The sequence below is a fragment of the Perissodus microlepis genome, chromosome 7, assembly GCF_051167445.1.
Source record: "Perissodus microlepis isolate ML-2025 ecotype Zambia chromosome 7, ASM5116744v1, whole genome shotgun sequence".
NCBI lineage: Eukaryota > Metazoa > Chordata > Actinopteri > Cichliformes > Cichlidae > Perissodus > Perissodus microlepis.
The window spans coordinates 33,196,440-33,213,978 of NC_140467.1; the positions used below are offsets into that span (position 1 = coordinate 33,196,440).

At 37.4% G+C, this 17,539-nt stretch overlaps 1 protein-coding gene across 2 annotated transcripts in view; it reads left to right on the forward strand.

Annotated features, from left to right (window-relative positions):
* LOC146383463 (uncharacterized) overlaps positions 1-17,539 on the forward strand; it is a 121,175-nt gene that overhangs the window by 83,829 nt on the left and 19,807 nt on the right. For both annotated transcript variants that reach the window (XM_084934721.1, XM_084934722.1), the window contains 11 exons: positions 88-132; positions 2,523-2,576; positions 3,224-3,277; positions 3,373-3,426; positions 7,352-7,405; positions 7,689-7,742; positions 9,283-9,327; positions 15,363-15,407; positions 16,260-16,367; positions 16,518-16,571; positions 16,672-16,725. In XM_084934721.1, coding sequence (XP_084790847.1) covers positions 88-132; positions 2,523-2,576; positions 3,224-3,277; positions 3,373-3,426; positions 7,352-7,405; positions 7,689-7,742; positions 9,283-9,327; positions 15,363-15,407; positions 16,260-16,367; positions 16,518-16,571; positions 16,672-16,725 — 621 coding nt within the window. The remainder of the gene's footprint in view (positions 1-87; positions 133-2,522; positions 2,577-3,223; positions 3,278-3,372; positions 3,427-7,351; positions 7,406-7,688; positions 7,743-9,282; positions 9,328-15,362; positions 15,408-16,259; positions 16,368-16,517; positions 16,572-16,671; positions 16,726-17,539) is intronic.

A 17,539-nucleotide genomic window follows, 5' to 3' on the forward strand; every position in this document is an offset into this window, starting at 1 on the left:
ATAATTAAGAGACTGAACACTTGTACTTTTAATGACCTCTGCTGCCGGGAAAAATTGCATTGTTGGTATTTTCTGTCTCTGTTTCAGGGTCCCTCAGGTGCAGCTGGTGTTGCTGGTACTAAAGGACCGATGGTAAGGCCGTTAGCCGCAGGATGACCTCAGCAGTACATGACATCATTCCTTAAACCTTGCATTGTTGGCTTTTTGCCACATCCTCCAGGGTTCAGCAGAATAAAAACACATTATTACCATTTTTACAAGGCAGCTCAGGATAAAATTACAGATGGTTCTATAAATTCATGAGAAGGCAACAAACACTTAAAAAAGTGAAGTTTTAACAAGACAGAACAGCGCTCGCTACCGGCCCGTTAAACATATCAGCTGTGTTGACTTAGAGTTTTCAGCGCTGCGTTGGCTGGTCTGAGTAAGTATATTCGTGTATGTATCACAAGGATAATTACACATAGTTAATGTAATAAATACTCACTCTTTTGCAAATGTTTCTGGACTCACTGAACCAATATGTGGTTGTTGGACATTTTCCAAAGCCATGGACATTACAAAAGCTTATCTTATGTAAAGTGGGATAGACCTGAGATTAACTTTTCAGTGTGACTTGGAGCACAGGATACCTTTGATTGTCATGTGATCTGGTAAATATGTTATTGGGTAACCTTAAAGCTTCAAAGCAATTTGTGATGACCAAGTTGCTTCTAGTGTGTCAGTCAATAGAAATAGAAAACATTCAGTCTGTATTCTATTTAGTCTCAAAGACACCTGAAGTATAAACTGTATGTAAGCAGACATCAACTCTGAAAAGTCGATGTGGAAGAGCCTTCAACATGCATTCTTTCTAATGGTCAGCAGGAGGCAAATCTGGCTGGAAAAAAAGGGGGCAGATAATATAAAAGTATATGCTGCTCACTTTATGACCTCATTAATCAGTTTCCTTCCTGAGTTTATAGTCTCAGTTAGGGCTGTGCATAGGCAATAACAATATCTTAAAATTAAACAATAATTTTTTGTGTCTGTAATTCACACAACTGCTTTTTTGCTTTTGAACACTCGTGATGTTTTCTTGCACTTCTGTTTTTATTATTTAATTAAAATAAACACTATAAAATGAAGTTATAAATACATTTAGCTGATGGTATTTTTTATACATAGTGCAACAATAATCATGAGGTGAAAATGTAATTTAATATTGTGAAAGCCCAGTCTCAGTCACTGGTTTTAAGTTTTCGTCAAGGCAGAACGTCGTGAAAAATTATGAAGCATAATTTCCCTCATGTTACATTTGCCTTGGGGAAAACCTAAATTTTTGTTCATGCCTAACAAAATTATTGTGAGAGTGTCCAATGAACTTGCATTTTTGTTGCCTCTGAAATGGTTGTTTCAAAGACAGGTACCAGGTCTTCAACCACTCATTGTCAGTTCTCTTCTTTGAAATGAGCTTGGTGGTGCACATGATGATAAATCAGCAGTGAGATGGAGCCAGTCTGCTGTCAATTTGCTATCAGTATGTGAATGAATGGGGTCAACTTAGCAATTACATGCAATCTGTATAAGATAAAAAGGCCCAAAAAAAATTATTGTCATCTACATACACAAACAGAAGGATGCTGTGGGATGGCGATTTAACAGCAAAGTTGCACATGTGCACATACACTCTACAACCTTACTTTTATGAAGGACTATAAAGAGAATACAACCAGTTGGCAACCAGTTAATTCATCCCCTATTGCAAAGCAGTGCATACACTGGAAACTGGTGTTGGCAGTCTGTCTACATTTATAAATTAGAGGATGATTATTTGCAAATCGGGCAGTTGTTGCCTTAACACTGTTGCCTCACAGCAAGAAGGTCCTGAGTTCAGTTCCACCATCAGGGAGGGGTCTTTTTCTGTGGAGTTTGCATGTTCTCCTCGTGTTTGCTTGGGTTCTCCCCAGGTACTCTGGCTTCCTCCCACTGTCCAAAGACATGCAGTTAGTGGGGATAGAGACTCTAAATTGCCCATAGTTGTAAATGTGAGTGTGAATGGTTGTCTGTGTATACGTGTTAGTCCTGCGACAGACTGGCGACCTGTCCAGGGTGTACCCTGTCTCTTGCCCTAAGACAGCTGGGATAGGCTCCAGCGCCCCCCACGACCCTGAAAAGGAGAGAAAAGCAAGTGTATAAGAAGAATTTTCCCCAAACCTTTCCTACAAAATTAGAATTTTCTAAAATGTTTATACTGTACTTATCTTAAATGTACTTTAAGATACGATTTTCCGAGCACAAGAAAGCTGCCAAATCAGCTGAGAAAACATGAATCATCTCATGAATCCCTTTTAATGCAACTGCCAAGAAACAATTAAATCCTGTATTCAGCAATCATTAGCAAAATGCTGAATCAGCCAATTTAGACTAATAGTATAACAGCTCACTGCACATTATTTTGTGTTTGCACTTTTATAGGTCATCAGTGCAGTTCTCCTTGGTTCTTTGCCCATTCTTCATTACGTCTTCTCCTTCCTATTTAGGGGTTTCAAGGAATTCCCGGAGTGAGAGGAACTGATGGTGCACCAGGTTCTGCGGTATGCCTTTGTTTTTATTTCATTTTGAGAGACAGAGCACTGTACCTGTGTAGCGTGTAGAGCAAGGGTCCCCAATCCCAGTCCACGAGGGCCGGTGTCCCTGCAGGTTTTAGATGTGCCCTTGATCCATCACAGCTGATTTGAATGGATAAATTACCTTCTCGACATGTCCTGAAGTTCTCCAGAGGCCTGGTAATGAACTAATCATGTGATTCAGGTGTGTTGACCCAGGGTGAGATCTAAAACCTGCAGGGACACTGGCCCTCGTGGACTGGGATTGGGGACCCCTGGTGTAGAGGCTTGATAGCCTGGAAAGACTTTGTCATTGAAAGGATATAGCTCAAAAACTGTATGAAGGTATTATCTAATCCCTTGGTTTTTCATGTAAAGTGCACCTATTATGCTCATTTCAGGTCCATTTTTTTATTCTTAGACTCTACTATAGCTGCTTTGCATAATTATTGGGATGATATTCAAACTAAGCTTAATATATTGCAGCAATATTGAGTAGCTGGTATCATTTCCTGAGAAACAGGAAATAACTGTGTTTGCAAAAATGTCATGACATGTAAATCTGACTGGCTGATAAGATAAACATTTTCTACCACGTCTTAGTTTTGATGGATTCCTTGTTGTTGACATATCAGGGGCCAACGGGGAAGACGGGGCCACCAGGCTCACCAGGACCCCCAGGAGAAAGGGTGAGGCTGCAAATAGTAGTCATGACCTCTGTAATATCTGTCTACAGAGAAGTTTTTTTTAATGTTTTTTTTGTGTTTTGAATGTGTTTCTTCAGGGCTTCACAGGGAAGCCAGGGTTGGAGGGACCTCAGGGCCCTGTAGGCATGTATGTAAGTGATTCTTCTGCTGCAAGGAATCCGCCTGCATTACATTTCAAAACAAAATGTATGTACATACAGTATATAAGCAGCGCAAGTTTAGCATAACAACTAGTAAAAGTAGTAAGTAAAATTTATTTATATAGTACTTTTTAAAACAGGAAGTTATTTCAAAGTGCTTCACTTGGGAATAAAAGCATATCAATCGAAACAATAAAACAGTATAAAGAGGGTATAGTAGCATATCCAATAAAAGAGTATACTACACATGAATATTACCTAAATGCCTGTCTAAGCAGATGTGTTTTGAGCTGTTTTTTTAAAAGGAGCTGTTCCACAGTATTGGAGCCAGGGGTTGAAAAGCGTAATCCCCCTTTGTTTTCAAAGGGGCCCGTGGAATGGTTAGAAGACCACTATCAGTGGATCTAAGGATCCGGTTTGGAGAGTAGGGTTGGAGAAGCTCAGTGATATAAGTGGGGGCCTCACCTTGTAGGGACATGAATGTAAGAGTGAAACTGATATCTATACCCAACCGGAAGCCAGTGCAATGATTTTAACACAGGGGTGATATGGGAGAATTTATGACTGTGGGATAAAAGCCCTGCTGCGGCATTTTGGTCCGCTTGGAGGCGATTTAGGGAAACCTTAGGCAGACAAGAAAAGAGTACGTTACGTTAGTAATCTAAACAAGAGGAGATGAAGGCATGGACAAGTATCTCCAGTTTGCCTTTGGATACAATAGTCCTGAGTTTGGCAATGTTTCTTAAATGAAAAAAGCAGGAGCGGGTCACAGACTTGATATGAGCGTCAAAAGACAGAGATTCTGAGCGGTAGCTTTTATTGAGGATGAAAAGGACACAGACATTGACTAATTTGGGGCTTGATGCTCTCTGGGGCAATGATCAATCACTCAGTCTTGTCTGCATTCATCTGCAAGAAATTGTTTGTCATCCAACCATTAATCTCTTTAAGACAGTCCATTAGAGGGAATAATTTGTCTAATTCCCAGGGTTTAAAGGAGATGTATAATTGGATATCATTTGCATACAGGTGGTAGGAAATAATTTTGAAGCTATGAAACTATGAATGTTCTATCTGCCAGAAATGAGGCAAAACAGATCCAGATATCCCCACCATATGATTTAAGCGGTGAATTAAGATCTGATGATCAACGGTATTGAAGGCCGAGCTAAGGTCCAATAGGACAAGGATTGAGCAATCACCTCTGTCCGCGGCCATCAAAAGGTCATTTGTGACTTTGAGGAGAGCAGTTTCTGTGGAGTGTGACTTTCTGAATCCCGACTGAAGGTCATCATGAATGTTATGTTTCTCCAGTGCCTTCTTTACTTGGGACCAAACGACCTTTTCTAATATTTTAGAAATGAAAGGAAGTTTTGAGATGGGTCTGTAGCTTGACTGAAGAGTCGGATCCAGGTTCGGCTTTTTCAGCAGAGGTTGAATAACACTCTGTTTAAAGCACCTGGGGACAGAGCCAGACAGTAGGGAACAGTATATCAGTGTGACCACAGAGGGCCCAATGGTGTCAAAAACTTTGCAAAATAAAGAAGTAGGTAGGACATCAGTAGGTAGGACATTGAGGGTTTCATTTGGGTCAGTATTTCTTATAGATCTTCTAAAGAAACTGGGTGAAGGGATTCCATAATTACAGGGTGTGGAAGATCGTGGTTGAAGGGACTATCTGAGGGAGCTGAGTTTCCTCTTAGGTCACTGATTTTGTCTTGGAAAAATCTTAGAAAGTCATTGCAGTCCTTATCTGAAATGACAGGTGTACACGGAGTTTGGGAGAGACTATGTTATTTACTGTACTGTGAACCTTAGGATTTCTTTTTCCTACTGCAAGTCGTTTAGAGAAATAAGTGGCTCTCGCATCTTTCACCATGTAGTTGAAGGTAGATAATAGTTCTTTTAGGTGGAGCTTATGAACCTCAAGTTTTGTGACTTTCCACCGGCGCTCAGTTTTACGGCAAATTCGCCTAAAGCTGCGAATAGCTTCTGTGAACCAGGGCAGAGATTTGGTAGTGCTGCCTCTCCTGATTTTAAGAGGAGCCACTTTATCTAGAATATTTTGACATTGCGAATTAAAGGGTCAGTAATTAATCGTGAATGCTTCACATGAACAGAGGGCAGTGTGTCAGAAATAAAGGAGAGATCAAATAAAAGATATTTATGATCACTAATAAAAATGTCCTCACGACAAACTGGACCGATATCCAGACCCAGTGATAGAATCAAATCTAAGGTGTGGTCACCACTGTGTGTTGGCCCAGTTACGTGTTGGGTAAAGTTAAAGGAGTCTAAAGGACTAAGAAATTCAGAAGCAGTGTGGCATGATTTGTCATCAACATGGACATTAATATCCCCCAGCAGAAGGATTTTATTCAGCTTGATGGTGGAGGATAGAAAGTCAACTAAGAAACTCCTCGCTAGTGCCAGTGGTCTATAGATTGAGATCACATGGAAGGGATTATTCCTGTTTATCTTCATCATCTGAATCTCAACAGAATTAAAAGAAGAGGTCTTCACCAGATGACAGAAAAAGGAGTTTCTAGCAATAACAACCAGTCCACCTCCACATCCTGAAATCAATGGTGTGGTCAGACAAATACAGACAAATCTGCAGGGCACAGTTTATTGAAATGAGCAAATTCCATATTTCGCTGCCAAGTTTCCGATAGGAATAAAAAATCCAGGTTATTCCTAATAAAAGGATCATTGAGGACAAATGCCTTATTTGAGATTGAACGACAGTTTAATAGGGTCATCTTAAACGGCGAGGCTGAAACATCTGTGGTTAGATCCTGAGAGGTAGCTGTAATCTCATCCACAAACAGCAGCAGAATAGGTAATACAACACAAAACAAGAATAGAGACCCTGACAGCGGTATTGCCGATCACAGGCGCCATCTTGTCTGAAGGTGACTGGCTTGGCTCTGAAGTATATTCAGTCTTTTTAGTGTATTTTATAGCTTTTCTTTGATGAAATGTCCCCACCAAGAGAACCTTACTCTGTCACCACTGTTGCTTAATTGCCTTCAAAGCTCTGTTTGTACTTTTCATCCAGTACTTATCTGTGTCATTATGTAACACACTGGCATAATAGGCACCATGTGGCTCATTTAGCAGGCTGACTTCCTGGCTATTATTAGCAAAAGACAGCTCTTAGAGCTTGTATAGCTGAACTTGGGTAGGATAGGTAATCAACATCTATATGGTGTATTTTTGAAGATGAAAGATCCTTTTTGTAATTATTCTTTGCTGAAACATTCATGACCAGGGAACACCATTTTATCAGTAGATGGCCTGAAATAGATGTCTTTTCATATTTCTTTTTGTTTTTCTTTGTTATTTCTAAAGAAAGAAATCTGTCGCCACGACTCTTTGACCTTACATTTTTAAAAGTAAATGTGTAAAATTACAGAAAACCATAATTTGACCGCTTTGGTGTAGCATGAATAGCCATGGGGGAGGTTTTATCAGTAGGAAAAGCTGTAAAACCTATGAACATACAATTAAAAATCCAAAATTTCTGTTCTCTTTCACATTTTATGAAGCCATACAATTAGCCAGATTGTAGTCTTTGCTGGTCCAATTCTGGTCCCCAGGCCTTTTGTTTGATATAGTGGTTAAAATTGGTATTACATGAGAATACAGCTCGGCCCTAGTTGGACTTCAGCTCATATCACTTGAACACAATACACAGATGTTTTGGGAAGAAAGTCACAGCTGTTGTGTGTAATAGCTTTTATTAGTTTTGAATGATTTCAAATATGCGCGTGAACATTGTAGTATATCCTGAAATAAAATAATTAATCTTTAAATAATTATGGTATGGCGCTAAAAGCCTACAAGAGCCTTCAGCTCCATATTTGCTGAAATGATAGTAGTAATAATGTCTTGTGTCTCCCTCTGTCATTAGGGTATCCCAGGAACTGTGGGAATGCGTGGGCCAACAGGTTTCACAGGACCGAGGGTAAGATCGTCCTCCTGACATCTATCTCACCTTGTCCTTTTTGATATAAGAACTGGACGAAAGATGCTGTTGTACGTATATGAGTCGGTAAATTGTGTTAAAAGTGAGGGACTCAGCTATGAAAAGGGCAAGCGAAAGATTTTTGACTAGAATATTTTTGACATTTAGGTGAGTACAGAAATGTTCTGTTAAAGCTGTTAAAATCTTTTGATTGGAAGTAACTTTACAGCTTCAATTATCAGAAACAATCACAATAAAATTATTTTTCTTTTTTCTGCACCAGGGGGAGCCAGGTTTACGAGGATTACCCGGTCCTGTTGGGAAGCCTGGACCTCCAGTAAGTGTCTGCAGTTTATTTTTGGTTTTTTGTTTCCTAACCTTTAACCCCTGGGAGCTATTTGGGGTATATGAGGGGTAGACTGAGTATTGTAAAGCAGATTAGATTAAAGCAGAAGAGATGGTGGGGTCACACCAAGAAGGGGCTGGTAAATAAAATAGACCGATGAAATGTGCAGCTGGTCTACAGGGACTGCCAGTATATGAAGGCAAACAAGTCAGAGTGATTGATTTTACTGAGAGCTCTGGAGGAAAATCTAATGGCGAAGTAAGTGATTTGGCAGGCTCAGCTGAAAGAGGACAAATAAATTGTTCCAATCACTGTCTTCTCGTCTGGCCACAACTGTACACATCAAATGCCAGCTTAATTCTTCAGATAGGTACTCCACTGATCTTCCCTGTTTATTGTTTTTTTCTGTAATGGTACAAAATAATTACCTCAACTTGACTCATATGTTTTTTTCAGTTTTGGTTAAGTTGTGGGAGAAAAAACAAAATCTATGCTGTTCTTGCCAAAGTTTGTTTACCCTATAAATCACTGTCGGCCTTTTTGTTGGTTAGATTTAGGAATAAGAAGGTCCCTTGTGCATGGAAATAGTTAGTTTTAAGTAGTGAAAGTGAGACTGTTTTTTGAAGCTGCCAGCACTCAATGCAGTGTCATTGGAGCCACTTTTTACTTACACAGATGGCTGCCCAACACTGCAGTGAAATCAATCAATCTGTCATAGAGATAAGGCAGTTTGAGCTCAGTTTGAATGCTAAATAATGTCTTAAACTCGTCATTGTTCCGCATCACTGAAGGCATTTAAAGCTGCACTCATCATGGGAGAGAAAAACCCAGGTTAAGGTTCCAAAGATTATCAGGCATACAAATGTTAGTGTTTTATTCTCAGTGAGAATAACAAAATACAAGTAAACAAACCAAGGGGATGTGTCAGACAGAAGATATTGTCTTTTTAGATAAGTTAAAAAAAGTGAACTTAAATTTTTAAACGTGCTTTTAGGTCAATTACAGGTCATAAAATCATTAAAGATACTTAAAGAACTTAATATCCTTTAAGTGTGTTTAGTTTGTATTGGTGTTACACTAGCTTAGCTACGGTTAAAGATTCAGGACAGGTTGAAACTGAGTAACCTAAAACACATCTTTACAGCCAGAGATCACTAAAATTACAGTTTAAAAAAAAAATCTTCATCTGCAGATAACAGTTCATCTTTACAAATCAAGTAATAGAACTAGTACAATGTCAGTAAATCATAAGATTTTACAGCTTGTGTGAACTTTCTACAATTTTGGAGAAGTGCCCACATAAAAATGAATAAATAAATAAGATAAAATAACAATAATTAAATATAAATACATAAATAAGATCACACTGTTGATCACCTAAGACATCAACAATATCCAGTTTTGTAGGTTTAACATATTTTACCCACTTATCCCATAGCTGATCAACCACAGAAAGCAACCAATGTGATGTGAGTGTTTTTTAACATGCAGATATAAGGAGCATGATCTAACTCTGTTTCATTTTTTTTAGGGTTTGCAAGGTCCTCCTGGAGAGAAGGGACCCCGGGGACCACAGGTGAGACAAATCCTCACAAGGTGGTTTATCTTATAATTCAGTTGTAAGTGTTAAGTTTCTGGTGTCTCTGTGAAATATCACTTTTTTGATTGATTGAATCTTTATTTTGAACATGTTGAAAAAGTACAACAAAATAGAATTAAAAGAGACAAATGAACAAAGCAAAACAAAAGGAAAACGAGCAACCACAACTCCAAATAACGTTCATGTTCAAAAAGGAGCAGGAAGAAGCATAAGCTTATTTAATCCCACCCCTTTTCCACTATATAGTATCAATAGACTACAGAAATACCTCCTTGCAATTACATTATATGTCATGTGTAATTTTTTTTTTTTTTTTTTTTATATATATACATATATGTTTCTATCTATCCATACATACGTATATACACATACGCACATATACACATTTTCAATAACCCCATTAACACCTCAAGGATACACAACCTACAAATATATATATATACCCATACCAACATACCCGTGCACCCGCACACACATGAAAATGTTAGACAAGAACACCCTATCAAATCTCTACCTTTTCCCTGTACCCTGTAAAAACCATATCCTTAAACCGCTTTTTAAACTGCGCCATGCTTGGACATTGCTTCATATCTTTACTTAGTCTGTTCCACAGCTTCACTCCACACACAGAGATGCAAAAACTTTTTAATGTTGTACGGATACGAGGATGTTTTAAATTTAATTCCCCCCTCAAATTGTATCCCCGTTCCCTTTTAGAAAACATTTTTAGAATATTGTCAGGAAGCAGGTTATTTATTGCTTTATATATAATTTGTGCAGTGAGAAAATGAACCAGATCTGGGAATTTTAAAATTTTTGATTTTAAGAATAGTGGATTTGTATGATCTCTGTAACCAGTTTTATGGATTATCCTTATGGCCCTTTTTTGTAATGTAAAGATTGATGATAGCGAACATTTGTAAGTATTGCCCCAAACCTCTGCACAGTAATTCAAATACGGTGCAATCAGGGAACAATAGCGAATGTGGAGTGATTTGTGGTCCAGAATGTGTTTTACTTTACTCAAGATTGAGACATTTCTTGAAATTTTGTTATGTATATGCTTTATATGAGACTTCCAGTTTAATTTATCATCTATAATCACACCAAGAAACTTATGTTCAAGTACTCTTTCAATTTCCACACCATCTAAATGAATCTGCACTTGTGCATTTCTAAGGGAATTCCCAAATAAGATAATTTTAGTTTTACTTAGATTTAGCGATAGTTTGTTCCTGTTAAACCATTTTTTAATTTTGCACATTTCTGAAGTAATTGTATCCAGCAGCTCCTTTAGATTCCCCCCAGAACAAAAAATATTTGTGTCATCTGCAAATAATACTAATTTTAATATATCAGATGCCTTACAAATATCATTTATATAAATAATAAATAATTTTGGACCCAGTACAGAGCCTTGTGGAACACCACAAGCAACGTCCAAGCATGATGAGGAATGGACACCCAGCTTCACAAATTGTTTCCTGTCACTTAAATAATTTTTCACCCATTGCAGTACAACCCCCCTGATCCCATACCGTTCCAGTTTATTGATTAATATGTCATGATTGATTGTGTCGAATGCTTTCTTGAGATCCAGAAATACTCCAGCTGCATACTGTTTCTGATCTATAGCATTTGTAATCTCCTCAATTGATTCGATTAATGCCAGAGATGTTGATCTTTTTGATCTTAATCCATATTGACTGTCAGAGAGTAATTTATATTTATCTAAGAATTTGTCTAATCGTTTATTAAACAGGTTTTCTAGGATTTTGGAGAATTGTGGTAGTAAAGAAACAGGCCTGTAATTTGTGAAGTGGCATCTATCCCCGGTTTTATACAGCGGCACAACTTTAGCTATTTTCATTTTGTTTGGCACTTTTCCCGTCTGAAATGATAAGTTGCAAATATATGTTAGAGGTCCTACAATTCCTTCAATGACCTTCTTGACGATTTTCATGTCAATATCATTACAATCAGTAGATGTTTTATATTTACACATGTGTACAATGTCAATTATTTCTTTTTCCTCCACTGATGTGAGGAACATTGAGTTAGGGTTCCTATCAATCAGGTTTTCACTACAGTCTACTGATGGCAGTGACTCAGGAATTTGTTCTGCCAGTTTTGGTCCAATATTTACAAAATAATGATTAAAGCTGTTGACCTTATCAGCAGTGTTTTCCATAATATTGCCATTGTCGATAAAGTATTGAGGATAACTTTGTTGTCCAGAATTATTTTTAATGATACTGTTTAAAACATCCCATATTCCCTTCATATTATGTTTATTGTTGTTCAATATTTTACTATAATACTCCTTTCTACATACACGTATAATATTGGTCAACTTATTTTTGTATTTTTTATATTTATTTTCAGCATCTTTTGTTCTTTGTTTTAGGAATTCCCTATAGAGTGTATTTTTCTTTTTACATGCATTTTGTAAACCCTTAATGATCCATGGTCTATCTGAATATTTGTGCTTTCTGTTGTATTTTATTGTTGGACAGTTTTTGTCGTACAACTCCATGAATATTCTTAAAAATATGCCATATGCAATATCAATATCAGTTTCTTTGTACACATTGTCCCAGTCCTGATTTAATAGATCGTTCTTAAGTGCATTCATAGTTTCTTCTGTCCTTACACGTCTGTATCTCAGTTGTTCTTCATGCTGATTTTTCTTATAATTAGTGTCATAAACTGCAAAAACTGGTAGGTGATCACTGATGTCATTAATTAATATTCCGCTCACAATGTTGTTTTCCACATTGTTAGTGAAAATATTGTCAAGTAAGGTGGCACAATGTGGTGTAATTCTGCTAGGCCTGGTTATTTTAGGATGTAAACTCAAACTGTACATAGTGTTTATGAATTCGTCGGTCATTTTATGCTTTTTCGGATTCAACAGGTCAATATTAAAATCACCACAGATAAACATAACTTTTTGATTTGTTTTAGAGAATATTTCCTCTATGAAGTCATTAAATACTTGAATACTAGAGCCAGGTGTTCTATATATACAGCTAATTATTACATTTTTCTCTTTTTCCTTATAAATTTCAATTCTTATACATTCTAGTAAATTATCAATTACAGTTGTCATACTTTCTACCACCTTGTAGTTTAGGTTTTTATCCACATACACAGCTACTCCCCCTCCACTCTTGTTCCTTCTATTTACAAAATTCACTTCATATCCCTCCAGTCCAAAGTCCAGTCCTTTCTCCGCATTGATCCATGTTTCAGAAATGGCAATAATTCCAAATGGATTTGTCAACTCATTTAGATATTCCTTTATATTGCTGAAGTTGGCATACAGACTTCTGCTATTAAAATGGATTATTGATAATTTATTTTCCGTGTTGATGGTGTGCTTAAACTGTTCATCAGTGAAGTAGCAGCAGTTACTGCTAATGTTGTAGAAGAAATTATTTTCCGGGTCTATATCCTTTTCTAAGTCTAGAACATTATGGTCTGTGTATCGAAATGTTCTCAGTTCCAGATTATCATAAAGAGAATTCCAATGAGTTATATTGATATTGTTGCCGGATGTGATGGTTGAGAAACCATCACATTAAACATCATAATTTATAATAATAATAAACTGAAAATAAAAAAGGGCACAAGATGAATAAGTATTTCTGCAAATGCAATTAAACCCTGATTTAAAAATCAGCCCAACAGTCAGAAATATCCTTCTTTTGTTTTCTCGCATTTGATGATGATAATTATGATGACGATGATGGTAAATGGTAAATGGCCTGTATTTGTATAGCGCTTTACTTAGTCCCTAAGGATCCCAAAGCGCTTTACACTACAATCAGTCATCCACCCATTCATTCACACACTGGTGATGGCAAGCTACATTGTAGCCACAGCTGTCCTGGGGCGCACTGACAGAGGTGAGGCTGCCGGACACTGGTGCCATCGGGCCCTCTGACCACCACCAGTAGGCAAACATGGGGTTATTATCTTGCCCAAGGATATTTGGCATGTAGACTGGAGGAGCCTGGGATCAAACCACCAACCTTCCAGTGAGTAGGTGACCCGCTCTACCACCTGAGCTACAGCCATGATGATGATGACGATGACACACACACATTAACTTCAAAGGAAGTGGGTACATGAATTTGAACGCACATGCCCATGCATGCCCAGACGCCTGTATTGCAAGTGCTGGTTATACAGTTACAGGCTGGAATGATTGTACAGCATACATCTTTATTGACTTATATAATAACTGGGTGCACATTTGCATTTATTTAGCATTTTCTTGAATCCACATAGGGTCAAAAGTGCATACAGGCTCAAATGTATAGATAAACTCACTTAAATATTTCAATGAGTGGTGCCAAAGGTTCTACAATGTCTTTTAACTTCATAAGGCAAAGGCCTATTAACTTTTCATTAGTGATTATGATTATGACTACAGCTGGTAGTTTGTCTTTGCCAGCATAAAATGGATTTGCTCAAATTGGACTGACCAATAGTCAGAGTTATAGGAAAGTCCAAGGAAGATTAAGATCGAAGTAGGAGAATTATAGATTTACACAAGTTGGGATGCTGTCTTGGAACCATTTTTAAACAGCTGCAGATTCCAAGCTCATTCATTCAAACAATTGTACACAGGTGCAAGACATTTGGATTTGTCGCCATTTTGCTAAGGTCTAGAAGAAAACCCAATATATCACCCTCAGATATAAAGAAAATTGTTTATGATTTTCAATGAAAACCCAGGAACAACCAACTGGAAAGTGCTGAAACACCAGCATCACTGTACACAGCCAGAGTTTTATTTTACTGAGATGGTGCTGACCAAGAAACAAGCCGCTGCTCTAAAATGGACTCATTCATGCTCAGCTTAAATTGAGCAGCTGCCACCATGGAAAATCCATTTGCCTTCTGGAGAAAAGTTTCATGGTCAGAGAAACAAAGATTGAGCTATTAGGCTCAATGACAAGAGTGAAGGTGAGGGTTTCAAAGCTAAGTGCTTTGTATCAACTGTCAAGTATGGTGATGATAGTATCATGCTGAAACTTGGATGCAGTTGGCTGTTCCAACAGAAGAATGATCCAAAATTCATATCAAAACTCAGTTTGGAAAGCAGAATAACATTAAGCTTCTGGAATAGCTTTCCCAACGCCCCAACCTCAACTCTATTGAAATTTTATGAACAATGCTAAAAGAGGCATCCATGTCAGGAGACCAACCAATTTAAATGAACTCTACCAATTCTGTCAAGAAGAGTTGTCAAATATCCAGCCAGAGTTATACCAGAAACTTGTTGATGGCTATCAAAAGGTTGAGTTACTAAGGGACATTTTACCAAGTACTGGAGGTGTACATGCTTTTGTTGTACAATGTGTTCACCTTGTTGGTGAACAATGTGTTCACCTTGTTGGTGAACACATTGGTGAACTATCACAGTCACTTTAACCATCGTCAATCCCTGACACCATCATCCATTGGCTCAACCCCTGCTGAGCAGAAGGACAACTTTGTCAGAGAAATAAAATGTTAAAATATACCAAACGGCATCACAGGCTTACAGGCAATTTAGTTTAGTTTAGCAACAGCATTGTGATTCATCAAACAATACGTTGTATGCCTAAATTAGAATAAACTGAAAGCTAAAAAGAAGAAAAACATTCCAAACAGCCTCACAGAATTGCAGTAAATATTTAAAGGCAATTTAGCATGAGCACTAGCATCATTAATCATTAAAATAGCCTGCTGCTAAATTGGGATGATCAGTGTGATAAGCTGAACAAAGCATGCCCAACAAGATTCGATTTACAGATATTTTGCTAATAGCATATTTACCAGAGCAAACTAAAAACTGTCAGAGAGATAAAATGAGGAAATATATTAAATAAGGTCACAAACTGACAGATTTAAAGGCAATTTAACATTATGCTAAAATTCTTTTCAGAGCCATCACAGCATGACTTTCAATTCTGTGTTTCTTAATCAACAAGTTGAACTGTTGTTGTTTCTAACAGGGTCGTCCAGGAGATGACGGCCTCAAAGGGATACAGGGTCCACAAGTAAGTTTGAGTTAAATAAAGAAGATTGCACTCTGCATTTTCATTTGGGCAGATTGTGTTTGCCTGATCTCACTCACTGCTTTTTCCTTTATTTAACGTGGCATGTTTAGATTAGGTGTTGAAGAATATGTAGTTCTGCATGCTGTTGAAGGTCTGCCTAGAAAACAAAACCAGTCTGCAGTACTTACTATTCAATTCTATGTTTTTGCTGATCGTCCCGTCAGACTTGTTGATGAAGCTATTTTTGGTCAGGCTTACTGTGACTCCCACAATAAGACAAAATAAAACTAATCATTTAAAGATCATCTAAAGCTCCAGTGAATGAGATGCAGCTGTTGTAAGCTGTTACTGCAGGGAGGGAGCTGTCTTTCCATAAAACTGAGTATGCTGTATTTACATCACATAAATGGGTTTTAATTGATTCATTGTTGCTGATTTCCCTGCAACCCGTTCTTGTATTATATTACTCACAATCCATGAAACAATCATCACAAAATCAGTACGTTACCAGTCATTTCCTCATCGACGTGCTCCAGCGTTGCATAAAAACAGAAGAAGTGTTCTTTTGCAATCGTTTGCATTTGTTAGACATGTATATAGGGAAACGGGCAAATATATTGGTTTAAAATCTCTTTAAATTAAAATTGATTGTATGTTATTGATGAATTGTACACATTAAAGAGAAAAATGTGTTGTGATTAAATTACAGGATGTGCTTCAGGAAGTGTTTACTCCAAATTAATGAAAAAAATAATCAGTGAGCAAAATAGTGATTGTTTTTATATTAGACTTTAAAAAAATAACCTAATTGAAAAAGTTTCAATATGTATTCTTTTTTCTGTCATTTTTAAGGGTCCTCCAGGTCTACCAGGTCCTGATGGGGCAATTGGAAAACCAGGACCAATGGGAAGCAAAGGGCCTCCAGGACCTCAGGGACCACAGGGGCAGGCAGGAATCCCAGTGAGTGGGTACCTACCATCGACTGCTGTTACCTCATGTTGCATGGAGAGATAAATGTCCATGTTATTTGTTTTTCAATACATGTAAAATAAACTGAATCATCACAAGAGTGCATAAAAGCTGATGTGCATGTCTGTTGGATCTGATCAGGGTCCGCAGGGTGCTGATGGATTATCAGGGGAACCGGGGGAAAGAGGACCTAAGGTAAATTACAGTAAACTTCAACAATTATGTAATGTAAATGTTTTATAATGACAATCTCTTATTTCTTCCTTCATTAATGTTCAAACACTGAAACTTCCAGGGTTTACCTGGATTACCTGGAGAAGCAGGCCCCATGGGACGGCAAGGACAGCAGGTTGGTGTATTTTGTTGTGAAGCAATTAAAACTTCTTAGATCTGATTTCTTCACTTACCTCTCCTAACTGCTGGGTCTCTGAAGCCAGCTGATCAATACTTAAGGCACTTTTATCTAATCTTATGAGCTTTTTCCTTATTCTGTATATTAGATTTAAAGAAAGTGTGTAGGAATTATTGACACCTGGTAGTAAGATTTGAGCTCAATTTTCTTTGCCTGTGACTGTGTTGAGTCACCATAATATCCATTGATGAGATAAAACTTGAGACAGATATTGATAAATTCTGTTTTGTTAAAAAGAAAATGTATTTTTGATTAGCAGAGAGATTTTCAGTCCAGAAAAGGTTACAATGCTTTGTGCGGTCACCAGCAACGATTTTGTTTTTGCTTTGTGCTTGTAAAGAGTACAATAAAATTAGCGTTCTCAAATTTCTCATGCAACGTCACAACTTTAAGCTGCCGTTGTTTTGTTGGTCCATTTTGTTGGAATAACTTGGCAGTGCATCATGGCAAGCTCCATGAAAGAGAACTAGCTTTTATATTATATATTATTATATAAAATGTACACTGATTAATTAAACACTAAGTCACATTCATGGTTCATGCTTGAGTAGCCATAATGACAGAGCCTACAATACAACCCTTATTGTAATTGTTCCATACTTTGAACATAAACTACGGTGTGATTAAGGCCCTGTTTAATGCTTATAAGGAAAATATTATTTTTAATTGGCTTTTTTAATTGCTCCTTTTTTTTGCCACCGATTAGTTTTATGTTTTTCTATTAGAATTTAAAGTTTTGCTGTTCTATAAA